This window comes from Eschrichtius robustus, chromosome 3 (assembly GCF_028021215.1).
Source record: "Eschrichtius robustus isolate mEscRob2 chromosome 3, mEscRob2.pri, whole genome shotgun sequence".
Classification (NCBI taxonomy): Eukaryota; Metazoa; Chordata; class Mammalia; order Artiodactyla; family Eschrichtiidae; genus Eschrichtius; species Eschrichtius robustus.
The window spans coordinates 68,211,949-68,234,067 of NC_090826.1; the positions used below are offsets into that span (position 1 = coordinate 68,211,949).

The following is a 22,119-nucleotide window of genomic DNA, read 5'->3' on the forward strand; positions in this document are numbered from 1 at the left end:
AGGGGCTGGGTATGGCACAGATTAATTAAGCAATTTGCCATTATCACTAGGAGAAAGGGTTTGGTGTTCTGAGGCAATGAAGTTTTATTTTCTGAAACTTCTTTTAGAGATCAGTTTAATTTTCAAAAAGATGAAAATAATTTGCTTCCCTGGTTTCAGATGGAGGAAAATCGTTTCTCTAGTCTTTTAACAGATTCCTCCTTCTCTGGAAACCTCTTTTGTCATTTGGGGATTTTCCTCTTAGGGCACATCCTACTTGGAATGATACAGCATTCTCACATATTTTCAACGTGGGTTTAAAGAAGTTCTGCATGGGCAGTATAGCAGTAGTAACAACAAAAATCACTGCTTGTGCACAAAGACCTTGGCTCACCTCAGCCACAAATGAGAAGTAAAGGCCTTCAGTTTTGCTGATATTAGATATGGAAACAAGCAAGAATTAGGCTTATGTGAATTAGTCTTAAACTTTTTGCTTTGTTTTCAACTTCATCTAATTTATTAAAATTAGTCTTGGTATCTTTTAAGCAAGAGATGTAAAATCTGAATCTTTAATGTAATGAAATAGGACAATAAGATACAGGTTGTTTTAAATTGGAATCCAGTCTTCAATTTTTATATTTTGCTAGCCTTCAGCTTCAGTGGAACACACCTACAAAATGGGACTTCTTTGCTATATATTGATAACATTTTTACTCTCATATTTTCTGTAATTTCATTTTTCATACTTAGACTTTGGAAAGTATCTAATCAGACTTTGATTATACAAATAAAGGTTTCAAACTCATTTCTATCTATAGTCTGTTTCAATAAATATTTCTTATATTGCTTATTCTGATCTATCTTTACCTAATTTCTTCCTTTCTTATTTTTTTAACTTTCTTCTCTTTATTTTCTTCTAATGAAGCTTCTGCTTTCTTCATCTAAACCTGTACCAAAAACCTATGTGCCAAAACTTGGCAAGGGTGATGTAAAGGATAAGTTTGAAGCCATGCAGAGAGCCAGGGAAGAAAGAAATCAAAGGAGATCTAGAAACGAAAAGCAAAGAAGAAAAGAACAATATATTAGAGAGAGAGAATGGAACAGGAAAAAGCAGGAGGTTATTTTATTTTATTTTATTCTCATGCAAATATTCATTTTCATCTTTTACATTTTATTTGTTATTCACATTAACCACATTTCATATTAACTATATTTAATATTTTCTGTTTATAAGCTAATTGCAAACTCTGCATATGATATGATCTAGTCTAAAGTTTGGATATGTTCATATTAATTTATTTAACCATCTAGATTAAAGAAATGCTTGCTTCTGATGACGAGGAAGATGTATCTTCTAAAGTAGAAAAGGCTTATGTCCCAAAGCTAACAGGTAAGACATTTGAGGGGCAAATTGTAAATAAAATTGCAAAAAAGGAAGCATAGCAAAATATCAAACATGTTTCATATATTCTTAGGAACTGTTAAAGGTAAATTTGCTGAAATGGAGAAACAAAGACAAGAGGAACAAAGGAAGAGAACAGAAGAGGAACGAAAACGCAGAATTGAGCAGGATATGTTAGAAAAGAGGAAGATACAACGTGAATTAGCAAAAAGGGCTGAGCAGGTATACACTAGATATTAAGTTGGTATTTGCTTCAGAAACTAATTGTACAGAGTAAAACTAATCAGTATGCTGCCTAATCAAAATATTTTAATATAACATAAACCTATTAAATAGTAGCTAACATGGAAATAAGATCTTAAGCACAAATATTTAATATCAAATGCCTAGAAGGATAAGGGCAGAATGTGCCTATTTCAAGGTTGAATACTGAGATGACTTTTGTTATATACCATCTTATCATTCTCTCTGCATTCCTTACACTGTCCACATTCCTTATTTTTCTTGACACATTAGAGAATTTTACAAAGATATAAGGCAAGTTCACACATAAACTATCCACAAGCATATAACAAAATGCTGGTCTTTTAATAGCAATCAAAAAATACTTGCTGGTTATTATCAAACATAGGCTTAATTAGGATATCTTCCTACTCAATTATTTGAAACAAATTTAAGTCACATTTTATTCAATAATGGTACTATTAGCTAGCTTAACTTTTCTTTTTAAGTTGGGGATGGTAGTAGAAGGGAGAAATGTGTGACAGTCATTTCCTTCGTATAGCCATTACTGTTGCCCATAGCCACAGAGGACAAATTAGAGGGAGAAAAACATTATTACTATGATTTTATATAGTCTCTTAATGAACTTAGAATTCCCATATATTTTCTTCTCAGAGCATGAGAACTAAGAAGCTGGTAAGTATTTTAAAATACTCAAGAATCTGATCTAATTTCCAGAAAAAGCTAATCTCTCCAAATGATTCATGAGTGTAATGACATAGAAACTTGAAATTCTAATAGTCATAATTACATTTTATTAAGTAAAGAACTGGTCAATTCACAAAAATTTCTTTAATATATTGATTTGTTTTATATTATAAACGATCTGTAGTCATAGAGACATAGAAAAAAGACACAGAAGACAGTTATACTGCTTATGTACTTTAACCTTGTCTACACTGTAGGATCAAAAGAGATGATCAATGTAGTGAGCTTAACGAGACAATATTGGTATCTATCTCCTAGCGTTTTTAATAAGATTATATGAGTTAATAAAAGCAAAGCACTTAGTGCGGTGCCTGGTACAAAGTAAGTGGGCTATAAATAAATGTTTCACCTAAATAATAGTACATACAGATAAAATGTCATGAAATCATTTTAGTTTCTCCTCCTTCTGTCATTAGTATTTTAACAACTATCCTAACATCGTCTTCACAGTATATTGTCTTTCATAACCGTTTTTATTGTGAGATTGTACTTGGCTCTTTTTTGTCTACTCCTTAAGTGCCTTAAATCTATTTGCTATGCTTCTTTCAGTTTCCACTACTTTTCTTTAAAAAACGTGACAGGGAATTCCCTGGCGGTCCAGTGGTTAGGACTTGGCGCTTTCACTGCCGGGGCCAGGGTTGGATCCTTGGTCAGAGAAGTAAGATCCTGCAAGCCACGCAGTGCGGGCAAAAAAAAAAACCCAAACAAACAAAAGTTTTTTTTTAAAGTGACAAAGAAGGCAAAGCATATGCTGTATTTGCATGTCAAAGAAATTTATTTACCCTGACTTTGCAAATAACCACTTTTATGGCACAAACAGCCATTTATATGGTGACAAAAAATGTCATATGCCGGATGAATTACAGAAAAGAATTGGAATTTCCTATATTTTATTACTTTGTATCTCTTTGTCTGAAGAGAGGTTGGTGTACTTTACCTCTGCCACCTCCAGTCATCAAAGATGAGTATTCATTTTGAAATGAAATTTCGGACTTCCCTGGTGGTGCAGTGGTTAAGAATCTGCCTGCCAGTGCAGGGGACACAGGTTCGAGTCCTGGTCCAGGAAGATCCCACATGCCACAGAGCAACTAAGCCCATGCCCACAACTACTGAGCCTGCGCTCTAGAGCCCACGAGCCACAACTACTGAAGCCCGCGTGCCTAGAGCCCATGCCCTGCAACAAAGAGAAGCCACCGCAGTGAGAAGCCCCTCAAACCACGAAGAAGAGTAGACCCCGCTCGCCACAACTAGAGAAAGCCTGCACACAGCAATGAAGACCCAATGCAGCCAAAAATAGATTAATTTTTTAAAAAAAGAAATGAAATTTCACAAGGGAATACAATTATAAGGGGGGAGTTCCCTTATTATAATAAGGGAATACAATATATAATAAATGAATATTTTAGGTTATATATAAAGTATATCACTATATGTAATTATATTTATAATACAAATTGTAAAATAAGGTAATAAAATATATAATTAAAATATATGGTGTTTGGCAGGAAATGGTGAGTATGCATATGGGGTTAGTCTACCTCTTTTTAAGTCTTGTGTCCTTTTCCAAAAAGCACTGATTACACTACCACCCCAAGAACTGAATATGGCAGTGGTTTCAAAAAGAAGAAATATATGTGTTGAGGTGAATTTGAATATGATGAAGACATAGGATACTCAGAGAGAGATGGAAGAAAACTAATCATGAAAAAGAACCACTTTCTTTAGTAACCCTAGATACTCCATGGCAGGGTGCGAGAGAATCTTGGTTAATAAAATTTTTAGCCTATTAAATTATTTGAGAATATGTAGGTAGAGCAATATAAACTATTAATAGTAATTTCATCTTGCAAATATGGGAAGTCTAATTTTAAAACCTAATTAAATACATTTTCCACTCAAATCTAATAAAATTTAATCTATCTTTGAATATAAGAAGTAAGGCATGACATAGTCAAGAAGAGTCTTAATGTTTGTTTGAAAAATCCTCTTGTATAAGTCCATAGTCAAGAACACTATAGAAAGGATTCCTGAGTCAGACGGGTAGCTGAGTAACATTTAAGATAATTACCACTTCTGAGATTCTAGGATGTTATGATGAATTAAATATAGGCATACTTCGTATACTGGATGTTGGAATCAAAGACCAATAAAATTTGGGGAAGAATCTTAGTTTGGTATAATCTGGTTATCTTTGAGGATATTTTGATGGACAAGGTTAATGTCTATCAACTTAGAAAAAGAGAAGTTATTGGTGGGAGATTGAGATGTTGAAAAGAAAGGGGAGAAAGGAAGTTGATTTGGGAAGGAGCAAAAGGAGTTTTCTTTCCATAAATCAAAAGAAATAATTGGGAAGCAGATCTTCAGTGGTAGCTTCTGAAAGCTAGCACTATAATTGAACTGAATATCTTAGTTCTCTATGAATATACTGAGACCATGGCCACTTAGGCAAATTCATCTTTTTCTTTTTTTGTTGAAACCAATGGAAAAAAAATTCTATCTTTTGTTGTTTTGATAATGGTTTAAAATGAGCAAAGAAGAAAGCAAAACTAAAAACAAAAAAACACCCAACCAAAGAAAAACTATTCTAAATATAGTTTATTATCTACTGTAAGCTAATAAAAATCTGAGAAGGTTGTAGCAGCAAGAAAAAGAAATTTGGGGTTAAAAAATTTAGAATTTTTCTTCCCTATGCTCTCAATGTCTCGCTTCTCACCATATCTCCTAGAACTTTTTATTGAGATTAACATGATTTGTAGAGGAATTATTAGCACTCTTTTGAAGGGAAATAATTTTGTAATTACTTTATTACAGATCCATTAAAATTTTTCATAGTATCATTTATCATTCAATAAAACCTTCATCATTTATACAACAAATCCGTGTAATAAATAATTCTGTAACAAAGCAAATTATTCTGAACAAAACTATTTAAAATAAACTATTAAGATACAGAAGATTTATTTTTAATAAATGATTTGTTCAGAATAATTTCTTTTTCAAGAAATTTGGTATCTTAATAATATGTATTATTTCTTCTTGACAGAGAATATAGAAAAGTGGGATGATGAGAGAACAGGGATTTAGCCAGCCCAGTTCCTAGTATGAGACAAGGTACAGCAGAATTCCCTTAGACTGAGTGAGGAACAAACTACTTCCAGCTCTTTCATTGGTGTTAAAAATCAAATTAAAATAATAAACAATCTGAATTTTTACTTTCTAACTTTTTCCATTTTCCTGTTGCTTATGTTTCCTTTTCCTGAGATCTCAAACACTGTGTTATTTAAATCACCTTTCTGTCATTTCTCACTCTGTTATGTATTGTACATTAGCCTGCCCCTCAAGCTAATCTTAATGGCCAAATTGAGCTCCCTCTTTCTGAATGAGGGCCTTTCCTACCTAGATCTGGCAAAATATAAACAATTACGATTTTCAGAATTATTTTCCCTTCTAAACTAGCCATGTGAAAGCCTACACCTTTTACTGCACTTTATTATTGTGTCAGTTATATTTTTGCCATCTATTTATATTGTAAAATATAGTCATGATGATTATTTGATTGCTAATGATAGGTTTTCCTTTCGCTGTGGCAGAGAGAGAATGGAGAAATGTTTCTGTAGCTCCGTTTAAATTGCTTAATTAATAACTGCTGGTTGTAAGCTCACAGCCAGATTGTAAGAGTTTGGTCCATTATTCAAATTCCAGAATTACAAAGGTAGGCTTTATTTTAATTTTTTCTTAATATGTTGTTCCCTAGATATTGATATCAAAATGCAAAAATTAATATAAGGTTTAATCTCTATTTAAAAGGACATAATTGGCTAATTTGGAGCAACATAAAAATACTTCAGAATTCTAAATTTTGAAATTTACCATAAATCACAACTAATACTTTTCAGTTGTATGTTTAAAGCAAAAAGCAGAAATCTGATGTAATGTAATGATATAAAATTCTTATTCAATAGATTGAGGACATAAACAATACGGGAACTGAATCAGCATCAGAGGTAAATGGACATTTCCTTTAATGAAACATTCACCTAAAATTATCTGATTCACAAATAATCTTTCAATTAAAAAAATTAAAAGTTTTTTTATTATAAATATAGCAACAACAACAAAAAGGACAAAAATATTTTGCAAAGCAAGATCATACTTTTGCACTTTCAAACGCTATAGCTTAGTGTTTTTAAAGAAAAGTATGTTTTTGCTTTCATGGTTAGAGACACAAGTCTCGGTTTGAGATACTCTGCCAAGGCTGTATATTTCTTGAACTGTTACTAATAGTTGAGACTGTTGAAAGCTAACATTTGAAAAAGGCAGTTTTCTTTTCATCATTTGTCTTCTTTCCTCAGAGTTCCTGATAGTTTGTTTTGCTTATCACATACTAGCAGAGAGTACAGTATCTATTACGATGAAGGAATGTTCAAACCACAAAAATTTTAGTTATCTCTTTTTATCTAACAGGGAAAGTTAAAGATCAATCAATTTGATGGTGTGCCTAAAACTACAGTCACATAAATTGGAAGCAGTTTTATTTTAGGGGGCATGTGTTACATATTACAATTCTTCACTTTGTTTTTGAAAAAAGTTCAAAGGCAATAACAGATGATGTAATAGAACTAATTAAAATGAATTTTAAAAACAAGTTTAAGAATATTTGAATAGGACCAAAGGCCAAAGAGTTTTGTCCATAATATAAATGTTTTCTAAATCACTTGGAAATACTGGGGGTTTTTTTCCTTGCTAATATGTTTTATTAAGTATTTAAAAACTTGCATGGAGAGAAAAATCAAACACAGAAACCTTTCTTGTGTGTTTAAACTGAAGCCATCCACCATCAAATTGATTTAGAGTATGCTCACATGCACATTACCTTTTGTGGGATGAGTGCACGGATAGTGAAATTCAGATAATTTCACGCAATTTTATCCAAACAACTGTATTAACACCATCTTCTAGGAAAAAAGATGCTTCTTGAACCCTGTCAGCAGTGGATTTCAATAAGATTAACTCATCATGTACAATGAATTCAGAGAAAGAGCTATTTAATAGAAATCTGTAAAAAATATTAATTTTTGTTCTTCGTAACATTGATGGCAATGTAATGAAATTCACCAATGATGGAAGTCCCATGAAACCTAAATTTTGATTAGGAAGAAATATGCTAATTATCTATTTTATAAATTAGGAAGGAGATGATTCACTGCTTGTAACAGTGGTACCTGTCAAATCACACAAACCATCTGGAAAAATAAAAAAGAATTTCGAAGATCTAGAAAAAGAACAAGAAGAAAAGGAAAGGGTCAAGTATGAAGAAGATAAAAGAATAAGATATGAAGAACAACGTCGATCTCTCAAGGAAGCAAAGTGTCTTTCATTGGTCATGGTAATTTTTTTAAATAAAGAACAAATAAAAGCAGTTAAGTTGGTTAGCAGCATATCCCTTTATGACTAACAGGTTTTCATTATGTTTTCTTAGGACGATGAACTGGAAAGTGAGGCAAAAAAAGAGTCACTTTCTCCTGGAAAATTGAAACTGACTTTTGAAGAATTGGAAAGGCAAAGACAAGAAAACCGAAGGAAGCAAGCTGAGGAGGAAGCAAGAAAACGTTTAGAAGAAGAGAGGCGTGCTTTTGAAGAAGCAAGGCGGCAAATGGTAAAACAAACTGATATATATGTAACATTTATATATGATATTGTAATACATAATTATATTATGATACATAACATTTATGTATTATATTATACAAATTATATATTATATGTATAATATGTTATATAAATGTTATATATAAAACATTTAATATTAAGGGAGGTAGCTGGCTTTAGATAAGGTTCATTGCTATAAATTTAAGGAGGTTTTCTATATACAAGGGTCTGATTTTGAAACTGTATACATATTCCATATATAACATGCATTTATATTATTTTCTAGTTTTCATTTTGGGATATTTTACCTAATATGCCTTAAATTTTTATTTTTATAAATTGTTGTAAACATACAAAATAATTATTCAACAAATCTGATTTCTCTTCGTCTGTTAGCTCAGCCTGCAATGTGTTTAATAGCATGGTGCAGCGCACTTTCAAGTCTAATCATAAGTGTACACTTAGTGTCAGTATATATATTTACTGAATATATAGAGAGAGATATATATGTGTAATGTATATAATCTAAGTGCTTAAGAGCATGGATTTTGGAGCCAGACTGCCTGGATTCAGATATCTAACCTTTATTGTGTATCCATGGACAAGTTATTGAACCTCTCTACATCTTAGTTTCCTCATTTGTAAAATGGTGAAAATAATTGTGCCTACTTCTTAAATCATTAAATGAGTTAATATAGAAAGCAGTTAGAGTAGTGTTTGGCATATAATAAGTGCTTTATTTATTTATTTATTATTTCTTTTTATCTTTTTATTATTATTTTTTTTGACCTCGCAGCACAGCTTTCGGGATCTTAGTTCCCTGACCAGGGATTGAACCCATGCCCCCTGCAATGGAAGTGGGGAGTCCCAACCACTAAACCGCCAGGGAATTCCCAATAAGTGCTTTAAAAATGTTAACTGCTATTATTATAGTAATAGATTTAACAACAAAAAATAAAATTGAAATAAGAAAACACTGATTCCAAATCTCATTGCAAGAATTTAAGAATGGAACATATGTAATTTTTTAAACTTCCAGACTTTCTTGATCAGCTTTCATTAATGATGTTCTGAGGTCTATATCTCCAAAATTTTAATTTTCTAGATGTTTGTTTGAAAATGTTGTTGTTGGGTTGGCCAAATTTCGTTCGGGTTTTTCTGTAAAATGTTATGGAAAAACCCAAACAAACTTTTTGTCCAACCTAATATTTTGGGTAGTTACAGTTGGATAATACCTACACCTTTTAGATATCACTGGTGGTCAATTTAGTGAAAAGACATAGAAATATCATTAATTAATCAAATCATAAATTTCAATGAGTATTTAATTAATTTAATTAGCATTACATTAGAATTTTAATTATAAAATCATAAAATTTGAATTATATATAAAATAGTTCCAGATAATGTTTTATCCATTTAATAACCGTAGTTCATAGTAAAAAAAAATCCATGAAAATTACAGAATGAGAACTTCATTTTATTATGTAAGAGACTCAGTGTATGTATACTTGAACCTCAATTTAAGTACACTCACACAAACACACACACCTTTTTTTTTTTTGGAAGATAAATTGTAGAATTTTTTATCAATGAAATACTATACAGCAATAGAAAATAATTAACTACAGGTAGCCCCATCAACACAGATAAATCTCAAAAAAACTACAAGACTCAGCAAAACTGTAAGTCAATAGGACCACATACAGTATAATTTCTTTTTTTTTTTTTTTTTACTTTTTTTTTTTAAACATCTTTATTGAAGTATAATTGCTTTACAATGGTGTGTTAGTTTCTGCTTTATAACAAAGTGAATCAGTTATACATATACATATGTTCCCATATCTCTTCCCTCTTGCATCTCCCTCCCTCCCACCCTCCCCATCCCACCACTCGAGGTGGTCACAAAGCACCAAGCTGATCTCCCTGTGCTATGCGGCTGCTTCCCACTAGCTATCTATTTTACGTTTGGTAGTGTATATATGTCCATGGCACTCTCTCACCCTGTCACATCTCACCCCTCCCCCTCCCCATATCCTCAAGTCCATTCTCTAGTAGGTCTGTGTCTGTATTCCCGTCTTGCCATTAGGTTCTTCATGGCCTCTTTTTTTTTTTTTTCCCTTAGATTCCATATATATGTGTTAGCATACTGTATTTGTTTTTCTCTTTCTGACTTACTTCACTCTGTATGACAGACTCTAACTCCATCCACCTCATTACAAATACCTCCATTTCATTTCTTTTTGTGGCTGAGTAATATTCCATTGTATATATGTGCCACATTTTCTTTATCCATTCATCCGATGATGGACACTTAGGTTGCTTCCATGTCCTAGCTATTGTAAATAGAGCTGCAATGAACATTTTGGTACATGACTCTTTTTGGACTATGGTTTTCTCAGGGTATATGCCCAGTAGTGGGATTGCTGGGTCGTATGGTAGTTCTATTTGTAGATTTTTAAGGAACCTCCATACTGTTCTCCATAGTGGCTGTATCAATTTACATTCCCACCAACAGTGCAAGAGTGTTCCCTTTCCTCCACACCCTCTCCAGCATTTACTGTTTCTAGAGTTTTTGATGATGGCCATTCTGACCGGTGTGAGATGATATCTCATTGTAGTTTTGGTTTGCATTTCTCTAATGGTTAATGATGTTGAGCATTCTTTCATGTGTCTGTTGGCCACATACAGTATAATTTCTTATATGTAAAATTCAAAAGCTGCAACACTGAACAAATTTTTACATATTCAAACAAAGCAAAAGAATAACAAACACAAAATTAAGCATATTAGTTTCCTCTGAAAAGCCAGCAAAAGGTGGATGGGCTCTTGATGGATACACAAGGACCTTCAAGAGTACTGGAAACATTCCATATCTTAAACTGAGTAGGACCCACATCTGTGGGTTGGTGTTACTTTTATTTATTTATTTATTTATTTATTTATTTATTTATTTATTTATTTATTTATTTATTTATTTTAACATCTTTATTGGAGTATAATTGCTTTACAATTGTGTGTTAGTTTCTGCTTACAAAGTGAATCAGTTATACATATACATATGTTCCCATATCTCTTCCCTCTTGCATCTCCCTCCCTCCCACCCTCCCTATTCCACCCCTCTAGGTGGTCACAAAGCACCAAGCTGATCTCCCTGTGCTATGCGGCTGCTTCCCACTAGCTATCTATTTTACGTTTGGTAGTATATATATGTCCATGCCACTCTCTGACTTCATCCCAGCTTACCCTTCCCCCTCCCTGTGTCCTCAGGTCTTTCTCTAGTAGGTCCACACACATGTTTTATGTTTGTTCTGGGAGAGTTAATGTTTAATAAAACTTTTAAATGATTCCTTAAGAATTTTAAACAATTAATCTTATCCATTTAAAAATCTGACTTGCTTGAGAAGTTTTATTTAACTTGAGTACATCTTTATTTGGAATTTTTCCAAATTTGATTTTTTAAATCATATTAGACATTATAAAGGAAGAGGATTTTGGTCAAGAATACTAGAACAAAGAAACATTTCTGTGTGAGGTGGCTGAGTCTGTGCCTTTTGATTGATAATTCATTCCTGTCTTTGATGAATCTCAGTTCTTAGTAGTGAGTTGTTTCTTGGTTAGGTAAATGAAGAGGAGGAAAACCAAGACACAGAAAACATTTTTAAAGGGTACCGCCCTGGTAAACTCAAACTCAGTTTTGAAGAAATAGAAAGACAAAGGAGAGAAGATGAAAAAAGGAAAGCAGAAGAAGAAGCCAGAAGAAGAATAGAGGAAGAAAAGAAGGCATTTGCTGAAGCAAGGAGAAGCATGGTAAGATAGAATGTGACTGGAGAAGGCCATTGGGATTCAGTATGTTATGAGAAATCATTCAACTTTGGGGAATACCCTATTATTTCTGAACTTATATGCCAAAAGTAGGAATGGCATATAAGTTTTTAAAGTCTCCTATGGCATAACACTGTCAGTTAAAGGTGTTTTGCTTCATTATAGTGTTGAGAAGGTTCTGATTAAATTGCTATGCCTAGCATAGAGTATATGTTATCTTCCATCTCTGGGAAGGCATGTTTTCCAGAACTAAGTATCTAAGCGAGGAGGGAGGGGGGTTCCTACCCCCACCTTTCCTTCCCTCCTCTCCATTCTCTTCTCCCTTTCCACATTTCCTCCTTCCCTCCCTCACTCCTTCCTTCCTTTCCTCTTTTCTGTCCAGTATCCATCCCATCCGGGATATATTAAATGATCAAAGCCACTTAATCACAATTAGTTAACTCTCCAAAATGCTTACCATCACTCTGGATATTGCTACTAAACTTAACTCTGTTACAAAGTTATACTTCTTATACCATTTTTTAAAAATTTATTTATTTATTTTGGCTGCGTTGGGTCTTCGTTGCTGTGCACGAGCTTTCTCTAGTTGTGGAGATCAGGGGCTACTCTTTGTTGCGGTGTGCGGTCTTCTCATTGCGGTGGCTTCTCTTGTTGCGGAGCACGGGCTCTAGGCGCGTGGGCTTCAGTAGTTGTCGCTCGCAGGCTCTAGAGCGCAGGCTCAGTAGTTGTGGCGCATGGGCTTAGTTGCTCCGCGGCATGTGGGATCTTCCCGGACCAGGGATCAAACTCGTGTCCCCTGCATTGGCAGGCAGATTCTTAACCACTGCGCCACCAGGGAAGTCCCTCTTGATTCTTCCTTAATCTGCCGTGTCTGTTCCAGACATACTAAATTTCTTTCCATTTCTTCAAAACGCTATGCTCTCATCTCTGGAACTTCATAAATGCTATATGAAACATGTCTCTTTTTTTTTTTTTTTTTTAAATGGCGGAAGTTTTTTTTTTAATTATTTATTTATTATTATTTATTTATTATTTATTTTTGGCTGTGTTGGGTCTTCGTTTCTGTGCGAGGGCTTTCTCTAGTTGCGGCAAGCGGGGGCCACTCTTCATCGCGGTGCGCGGGCCTCTATCGCGGCCTCTCTTGTTGCGGAGCACAGGCTCCAGACGCGCAGGCTCAGTAGTTGTGGCTCACGGGCCTAGTTGCTCCGCGGCATGTGGGATCTTCCCAGACCAGGGCTCGAACCCGTGTCCCCTGCATTGGCAGGCAGACTCTCAACCACTGCGCCACCAGGGAAGTCCCTCTTGATTCTTCCTTAATCTGCCGTGTCTGTTCCAGACATACTAAATTTCTTTCCATTTCTTCAAAACGCTATGCTCTCATCTCTGGAACTTCATAAATGCTATATGAAACATGTCTCTCTCTCTTTTCCCTGTGCTGAGCTATCTCCTATTCATATATTCCACTTCCTCTGGAAGCCTTTCCTGATAATACAAGTTCCAGAAAGGTGTTCCTTTCATGTATTCTTAGAGCATTTAGTGCTCCCCTAGCATAGCACTAGTGCTGTATTGTTGTGGCTTATGGCCATCTTCCTCACTCAGTGAGGCTGAGACCACATCAAGCACATGGCACGGGACTTCACTGAAGCCCTCGCACTCTAGGGCCCACGTGCGGCAACTACTGAGCCCACGTGCTGCAACTAAGGAAGCCCACGTGCCTAGAGCCCATGCTCCGCAACAAGAGGAGCCACTGCAATGAGAAGCCTGCTCACTGCAACAAAGAGTAGCCCCTGCTCACCACAACTAGAGAAAGCCCGCGCACAGCAATGAAGACCCAATGCAGCCAAAAAAAAAGAAAAAGATGGTCCTTGGACTTAGGAAAAACAAAGCACATGGCACAATGCATTCTAGTGTAACAAACTTCCTGTAAATGCTTGTGGAATAAGTGTTTTATTTTACTTTATTATTATTTTTTATTGAAGTAGAGTTGATTTACAATGCTGTGCCAATCTCTGCTGTACAGCATAGTGACAGTTATACACATTTATACATTCTTCTTTTTAATATTCCTTTCCATTATGGCTTATCACAGGATATTGAATATAGTTCCCTGTGCTATACAGTAGGACCTTGTTGTTTATCCATCCTATATATAATAGTTCACATCTGCTAATCCCACACTCCCAGTCCTTCCCTCCCTCCACCCCCTCCCCCTTGGCAACCACACGTCTGTTCTCTATATCTGTGAGTCTGTTTCTGTTTTGTAGATGATAGGTTCATTTGTGTCATATTTTAGATTCCACATATAAGAGATATCATATGGTATTTGTCTTTCTCTTTCTGACTTCACTTAGTATGAAAATCTGTAGTTGCATCCATGTTGCTGCAAATGGCACTATTTTGTTCTTTTTTATGGCTAAGTTGGAATAAGTGATATTAATACTATCTTATTAGGTAATCCTTGATTCACAAATGGTTTCTACACAGAAACCCTACCAACATTCTGAAAGCACTTAATTTCTGGAGAATCAGCTGGTTCAGAAGTGGTAGATAAGAAGTAGCTGTGAAGATCAGGAAATCTCGTCCTGGGAGCAGATTTTTAGGCCAAATCTGCCATTTTATCATGACTCACTAGTGGAAAAAGTGCAGGGAAGGAAAATGGCATTAAACCAAAACTCTGGTTTCCTAAAGACATTTCTATATCAGGAAAGGAAAGAGAAACTTTTTCCTTCATTTATGTTGTTTTCTTATCTAGGGCCAAGTATTGTCACTTCATATTATTGCTCAGTTAACTCATATATTAATAAAAATTTTTTTGGCAATCTGTGGATTTTAAGACCATATAAACATTATTTCTGAGTTGAACTGGTTCTGTGGTAAAGCCTGTCATATATAAAACTTGGAACAAATAATAATTACCCTTTACCTCTCTTATTCCTGTGTCTAGTTCAGCCACAGGGACACAATTCAAGTGAGAGGTTTATGTATATACTTTCAGGGGATAGAATTAGGTCATTGCTTTTCATGGCAAAATGTATTCCAAGTCAATGATTTAAAAGCAGAGTTTCTATTTGCAAGTTAGAGATTGCCTATATACAGGGAATGATATTGTAATAATAAAACTGCTATTTGGGAGCTTACCATAGTGTCAGACACACTGCAAAGTGTTTCCAAACTTTATGTAATTCTCATGACAACTCTATAAAAGTTGTCACAGATAAGGAAACTCAGATTTAGAGAGGCTATGTAACTTGCCCAAGGTCATAACTAAATGGCAGTTAGACATGTAATTCATGAAATTACAAAAAGGTAGTCTAAATAGTTATTTATAATTTTATTAGAAAGACTTTTAAAGTTTGGAATTTCACCTTTTCCACATAGTATTTGTGTTGACTTTGGACAAGTTACTTTTTAGTGCCTCAGTTTCCTCACCTATAAAATGGGGATATTAATAACACCTACTTCACAGGGTTACAGAAAAATAAGTCAATACACGTAATAAAGTGCTTACAATTGTACCTGGCAGCTATAAGTATTAACTATTATTATTTATTTTTAATTAGCCTGACAGTAAATAAATCAGCACAATAAAATCACAGCATTAACTGATTTTTGCCTGATTATGAAGGGGTCATGATATCTAATTCATTCAGGTAAAAACCATGATTTAACTGAAATGCTCTATTTTAATTACCAGAACGGAGGTTCATTTTAATCCAATTAAAACATTTTCCCAATATTAGAACATCTTTTTAAGTTTTTTAATTAAAAAAATTTTTTGTTCTTAGAACATCTTAATGTCTAATTCAAATTACTCATAAAGTCGAAGTATTTATTTGTGTTCACTGGAATGGAGACTTTATGGTCACCATTTTCTCTGTTACTACAAAATACTTTAGTCTTACAATTTCTAATAATTCCTTCTTGGTTTATTGTTTTATACTTTTAAAGAGAATTTTTGGTTTTTAGTTCAATGTGAAACCTTTCTATTCAAGAAATATTCCCTTTGTAGTATGTATAATTCTGGCAAGAGTGATAAAAGAATTATTTTAAATAGGTAGTAGATGATGACTCCCCAGAGATGTATAAAACAATCTCTCAAGAATCTCTTACACCGGGAAAACTAGAAATTAATTTTGAAGAATTATTAAAACAAAAAATGGAAGAAGAAAGACGACGAACAGAGGAGGAACGGAAGCATAAGCTAGAGATGGAAAAACAGGAATTTGAACAACTGAGACAAGAAATGGGAGAGGTAAGACTTTAAGAAATGTCCATTTTTATTCTGCAAATATTTATTAATCTCAGCATTTCACATGCATTACCTTACAATAACTTTCTAAGTATTATTATTCACATAAAGGACACTCCTATGAGGCACTTGGTACAAGTTTCAGCATAGTTGAGTGTACCTTTCCAGCCTGCTATAACTCTACTCCTTCTTGCTAGTTTGAAAAATATATAAGATTCCAAGTGACTGAGATATTACTGTAGTACGTAAGTAAATATTCCTTCCTATATACCTCACAATTGTGTGAGATTACACCATGATTGAGAACTGTCATTCTAGAGTACTTAATATACCCATTTATACTTATTTTCCTTGAAACAATTAAACTGATAATCAAAATAAGAAAAAACTATAAGAGTACCATGGATGCTAATAGGAACATCAGTTTGGCAAGTCTTTGACTAATTTTACAGGCATACTGCATTTCATTGTGCTTCACTTTATTGCACTTTGCAGGTACTGCACTTTTTACAAATTGAAGGTCTGTGGCAACCCTGCATGGAGCAAGTCTGTTGCCACCATTTTTCCAACAGCATTTGCTCACTTTGTGTCTCTGTGTCACATTTTGGTAATTCTCTCAATATTTCAAACTTTTTCATTATTATTATATTTGTTATGGTGATCTGTGATCAGTGATCTTCATTGTTACTATTGTAGTTGTTTGGGGGCACCACAAACTGCTCCCATATAAGATGGTAAACCTAATCGATAAGTGTTTATGTTCTGACTGCTTCACTGACCGGCTGTTTGCCCATCTCTTTCCCTCTCTTCGGGCCTACCTGTTCCCTTACACAACAGTATTGAAATTAGGCCAATTAATGGTCTCTGAGTGTTTAAGTGAAAGTAACAGTCGCACATCTCTCACTTTACACTTGGCCAAGAAGCGATTTGTCTCACTTTAAATTAAGCTAGCAAGATTAAGCTTAGTGAGGAAGGAACGTCAAAAGCTGAGATAGATAGGCCAAAATCTAGGCCTCTTGTGCCAAACCATTAGCCAAGATGTGAATGCAAAGGAAAAGTTCTTGAAGGAAATTATAAGTGCTCCTCCAGTGAACACACGAATGATAAGAAAGTGGAACAGCCTTACTGTCGATGTGGAAAAAGTTTTAGTGGTCTGGATAGAAGGTCACATAAGCCACAACATTCCCTTAAGCCAAAGCCTACTCCAGAGCAAGGCCCTAACTCTCTTCAATTCTATGAAGACTGAGAGATGAGGAAGCTGCAGAAGGAAAGTCTGAAGCTAGCAGAGGTTGCTTCTTGAAGTTTAAGGAAAGAAGCCGTCTCTGTAACATAAAAGTGCAAGGTGAAAGAGCAAGTGCTGTTGTAGAGGCTGCAGCAAGTTATGCAGAAGATCTAAGATAATCAAAATGAAGGTGACTACACTAAACAATAGATTTTCAATGTAGACAAACAGGCTTGTATTGGAAGAAGATGCCATCTAGGACTTTTTTATCTAGAGAGGAGAAGTCAATGCCTGGCTTCAAAGCTTCAAAAGACAGGCTGACTCTCTTGTTATGGGCTAACACAGCTGGTGACTTTAAATTGAAGCCAGTGCTTATTTACCATTCTGAAAATCCTAGGGTCCTTAAGAATTATGCTAAATCTACTTTGCCAGTGCTCTATAAATGGAACAGAGAACCTAGATATAGCAATCTATTGACAACCTGGTTTACTAAATATTTAAAGCCCACTGTTAAGACCTACTGCTCAGAAAAAAAGATTCCTTTAAAATATTACTGCTCATTAATAGTGCACCTGAAAGAAACTTCTCCAGGCAGGAAACACAAGAGAAGGAACAGACCTACAGTAACAAACCCAAAACAATTAAGAAAATGGTAATAGGAACATACATATCGATAATTACCTTAAATGTAAATGGATTAACTGCTCCAACCAAAAGACACAGACTGGCTGAATGGATACAAAAACAAGACCCTTATATATGCTGTCTACAAGAGACCCACTTCAGACCTAAGGACACATACAGACTGAAAGTGAGGGGATGGAAAAAGATATTCCATGCAAATGGAAATCAAAAGAAAGCTGGAGTAGCAATTCTCATATCAGACAAAATAAACTTTAAAATAAAGACTATTACAAGAGACGACGAAGGACACTACATAATGATCAAAGGGTCAATCCAAGAAGAAGGTATAACAAGTGAAAATATTTATGCATCCAACATAGGAGCACCTCAATACATAAGGCAAAGGCTAACAGCCATAAAAGGGGAAATCGACAGTAACACAATCATAGTAGGGGACTTTAACACCCCACTTTCACCAATGGACAGATCATCCAAAATGAAAATAAATAAGGAAACACAAGCTTTAAATGATACATTAAACAAGATGGACTTAATTGATATTTATAAGACATTCCATCCAAAAAACAACAGAATAAACTTTCTTCTCAAGTGCTCATGGAACATTATCCAGGATAGATCGTATCTTGGGTCACAAATCAAGCCTTGGTAAATTTAAGAAAATTGAAATCGTATCAAGTATCTTTTCCGACCACAATGCTATGAGACTAGATATCAATTAGAGGAAAAAATCTGTAATAAATACAAACAAAAAAAACAAAACAAAAAAAACAAAAAAACAAAAAAAAAAGAAATACAAAAACATGGAGGCTAAACAATACACTACTTAATAACCAAGAGATCACTGAAGAAATCAAAGAGGAAATCAAAGAATACCTAGAAACAAATGACAATGAAAGTACGACGGCCCAAAACCTATGGGAGGCAGCAAAAGCAGTTCTAAGAGGGAAGTTTATAGCAATACAATCCTACCTTAAGAAACAAGAAACATCTCAAATAAACAACCTAACCTTACACCTAATGCAATTAGAGAAAGAAGAAAAAACCCACAAAGTTACCAGAAGGAAAGAAATCATAAAGATCAGATCAGAAATAAGTAAAAAAGAAATGAAGGAAACAATAGCAAAGATCAATAAAACTTAAAGCTGGTTCTTTGAGAAGATAAACAAAATTAATAAACCATTAGCCAGACTCATCAAGAAAAATAGGGAGAAGACTCAAATCAATAGAATTAGAAATGAAAAATGAGAAGTAACAACTGACACTGCAGAAATACAAAGGATCATGAGAGATTACTACAAGCAACTATATGCCAATAAAATGGACAACATGGAAGAAATGGACAAATTCTTAGAAAAGCACAACCTTCCGAGACTGAACCAGGAAGAAATAGAAAATATAAACAGACCAATCACAAGCACTGAAATTGAGACTGTGATTAAAACTCTTCAAACAAAAGCCCAGGACCAGATGGCTTCACAGGTGAATTCTATCAAACAGTTAGAGAAGAGCTAACACCTATCCTTCTCAAACTCTTCCAAAATATAGCAGAGGGAGGAACACTCCCAAACTCATTCTACGAGGCCACTATCACCCTGATACCAAAACCAGACAAAGATGTCACAAAGAAAGAAAACTACAAGCCAATATCACTGGTGAACATAGATGCAAAACTCCTCAACAAAATACTGGCAAACAGAATCCAACAACACATTAAAAGGATCATACACCATGACCAAGTGGGGTTTATCCCAGGAACGCAAGAATTCTTCAATATACGCAAATCAATCAATGTGATACACCATACTAACAAACTGAAGAATAAAACCCATATGATCATCTCAATAGATGCAGAAAAAGCTTTCGACAAAATTCAATGCCCATTTATGATAAAAACCCTCCAGAAAGTAGGCATAGAGGAAACTTATCTCAACATAATAAAGGCCACATATGACAAACCCACAGCCAACATCGTTCTCAATGGTGAAAAACTGAAATCATTTCCACTAAGATCAGGAACAAGACAAGGTTGCCCACTCTCACCACTGTTATTCAGCATAGTTTTGGAAGTTTTACCCACAGCAATCAGAGAAGAAAAAGAAATAAAAGGAATCCAAATCAGAAAAGAAGAAGTAAACCTGTCACTGTTTGCAGATGACATGATGCTAAACATAGAGAATCCTAAAGATGCTACCAGAAAACTACTAGAGCTAATCGATGAATTTGGTAAATTAGCAGGATACAAAATTAATGCACAGAAATCTCTTGCATTCCTATACACTAATGATGAAAAATCTGAAAGAGAAATTAAGGAAACACTCCCATTTACCACTGCAGCAAAAAGAATAAAATACCTAGGAATAAACCCACCCAAGGAGACAAAAGACCTGTATGCAGAAAACTATAAGACACTGATGAAAGAAATTAAAGATGATACCAACAGATGGAGAGATATACCATGTTTTTGGATTGGAAGAATCAACATTGTGAAAATGACTCTACTACCCAAAGCAATCTACAGATTCAGTGCAGTCCCTATCAAACTACCAATGGCATTTTTCACAGAACTAGAACAAAAAATTTCACAATTTGTATGGAAACACAAAAGACCCCGAATAGCCAAAGCAATCTTCAGAAAGAAAAACGGAGCTGGAGGAATCAGGCTCCCTGACTTCAGACTATATTACAAAGCTTCAGTAATCAAGACAGTATGGTACTTGCAGAGAAACAGAAATATAGATCAATGGAACAGGATAGAAAGCCCAGAGATAAACCCACGCACATATGGTAACCTTATTTTTGATAAAGGAGTCAAGAATATACAATGGAGAAAAGAGAGCCTCTTCAATAAGTGGTGCTGGGAAAACTGGACAGCTACATGTAAAAGAATGAAATTAGAACACTCCCTAACACCAGACACAAAAATAAACTCAAAATGGATTAAAGACCTAAATGGAAGACCAGACACTATCAAACTCTTAGAGGAGAACATAGGCAGAACACTCTATGACATAAATCACAGCAAGATCCTTTTTGACCCACCTCCTAGAGAAATGGAAATAAAAACAAAAATAAACAAATGGGACCTAATGAAACGTAAAAGGTTTTGCACAGCAAAGGAAAACATAAACAAGATGAAAAGACAACCTTCAAAATGGGAGAAAATATTTGCAAATGAAGCAACTAACAAAGGATTAATCTCCAAAATTTACAAGCAGCTCATCCAGCTCAATATCATAAAAACAATCAACCCAGTCCAAAAATGGGCAGAAGACCTAAATTGACATTTCTCCAAAGAAGATATACAAATAGCCAACAAATACATGAAAGAATGCTCAATATCACTAATCATTAGAGAAATGCAAATCAAAACTACAATGAGGTATCACCTCACACCGGTCAGAATGGCCATCATCAAAAAATCTACAAACAATAAATGCTGGAGAGGGTGTGGAGAAAAGGGACCCCTCTTGCACTGTTAGTGGGAATGTAAATTAGTACAGCCACTATGGAGAACAGTATGGAGGTTCCTTAAAAAACTAAAAATAGAACTAACATACGACCCATATAATCCCACTACTGGGCATATACCCCGAGAAAACCATAATTCAAAAAGTCATGTACCACAATGTTCATTGCAGCTGTATTTACAATAGCCAGGACATGGAAGCAACCTAAGTGTCCATCGACAGATGAATGGATAAAGAAGATGTGGCACATACATACAATGGAATATTACTCAGCCATAAAAAGAAACAAAATTGAGTTATTTGTAGTGAGGTGGATGGACCTAGAGTCTGTCATACAGAGTGAAGTTAAGTCAGAAAGAGAAAAACAAATACCATATGCTAACACATATATATGGAATCTAAAAAAAAAAATGGTTATGAAGAACCTAGGGGCAGAACAAGAATAAAGACGCAGACGTAGAGAATGGACTTGAGGACACGGGGAGGGGGAAGGGTAAGCTGGGACGAAGTGAGAGAGTGGCATGGACTTATATATACTACCAAATGTAAAGTAGATAGCTATTGGGAAGTAACTGCATAGCACAGGGAGATCAGCTTTGTGACCACCTAGAGGGGTCGGATAGGGATGGTGGGAGGGAGACGCAGGAGGGAGGAGATATGGGGATGTATGTATATGTATAGCTAATTCACT

The 22,119-nt window shown here is 34.8% G+C and overlaps 1 protein-coding gene across 3 annotated transcripts in view; it reads left to right on the plus strand.

Annotated features, from left to right (window-relative positions):
* Positions 1 to 22,119, plus strand: part of NEXN (nexilin F-actin binding protein) — a 73,501-nt gene that overhangs the window by 25,130 nt on the left and 26,252 nt on the right. For all 3 annotated transcript variants that reach the window (XM_068540154.1, XM_068540155.1, XM_068540156.1), the window contains exons 3-9: positions 1,291 to 1,369; positions 1,455 to 1,603; positions 6,334 to 6,375; positions 7,560 to 7,757; positions 7,851 to 8,027; positions 11,642 to 11,830; positions 15,900 to 16,097. In XM_068540154.1, the coding sequence (XP_068396255.1) occupies positions 1,291 to 1,369; positions 1,455 to 1,603; positions 6,334 to 6,375; positions 7,560 to 7,757; positions 7,851 to 8,027; positions 11,642 to 11,830; positions 15,900 to 16,097 (1,032 nt within the window). The remainder of the gene's footprint in view (positions 1 to 1,290; positions 1,370 to 1,454; positions 1,604 to 6,333; positions 6,376 to 7,559; positions 7,758 to 7,850; positions 8,028 to 11,641; positions 11,831 to 15,899; positions 16,098 to 22,119) is intronic.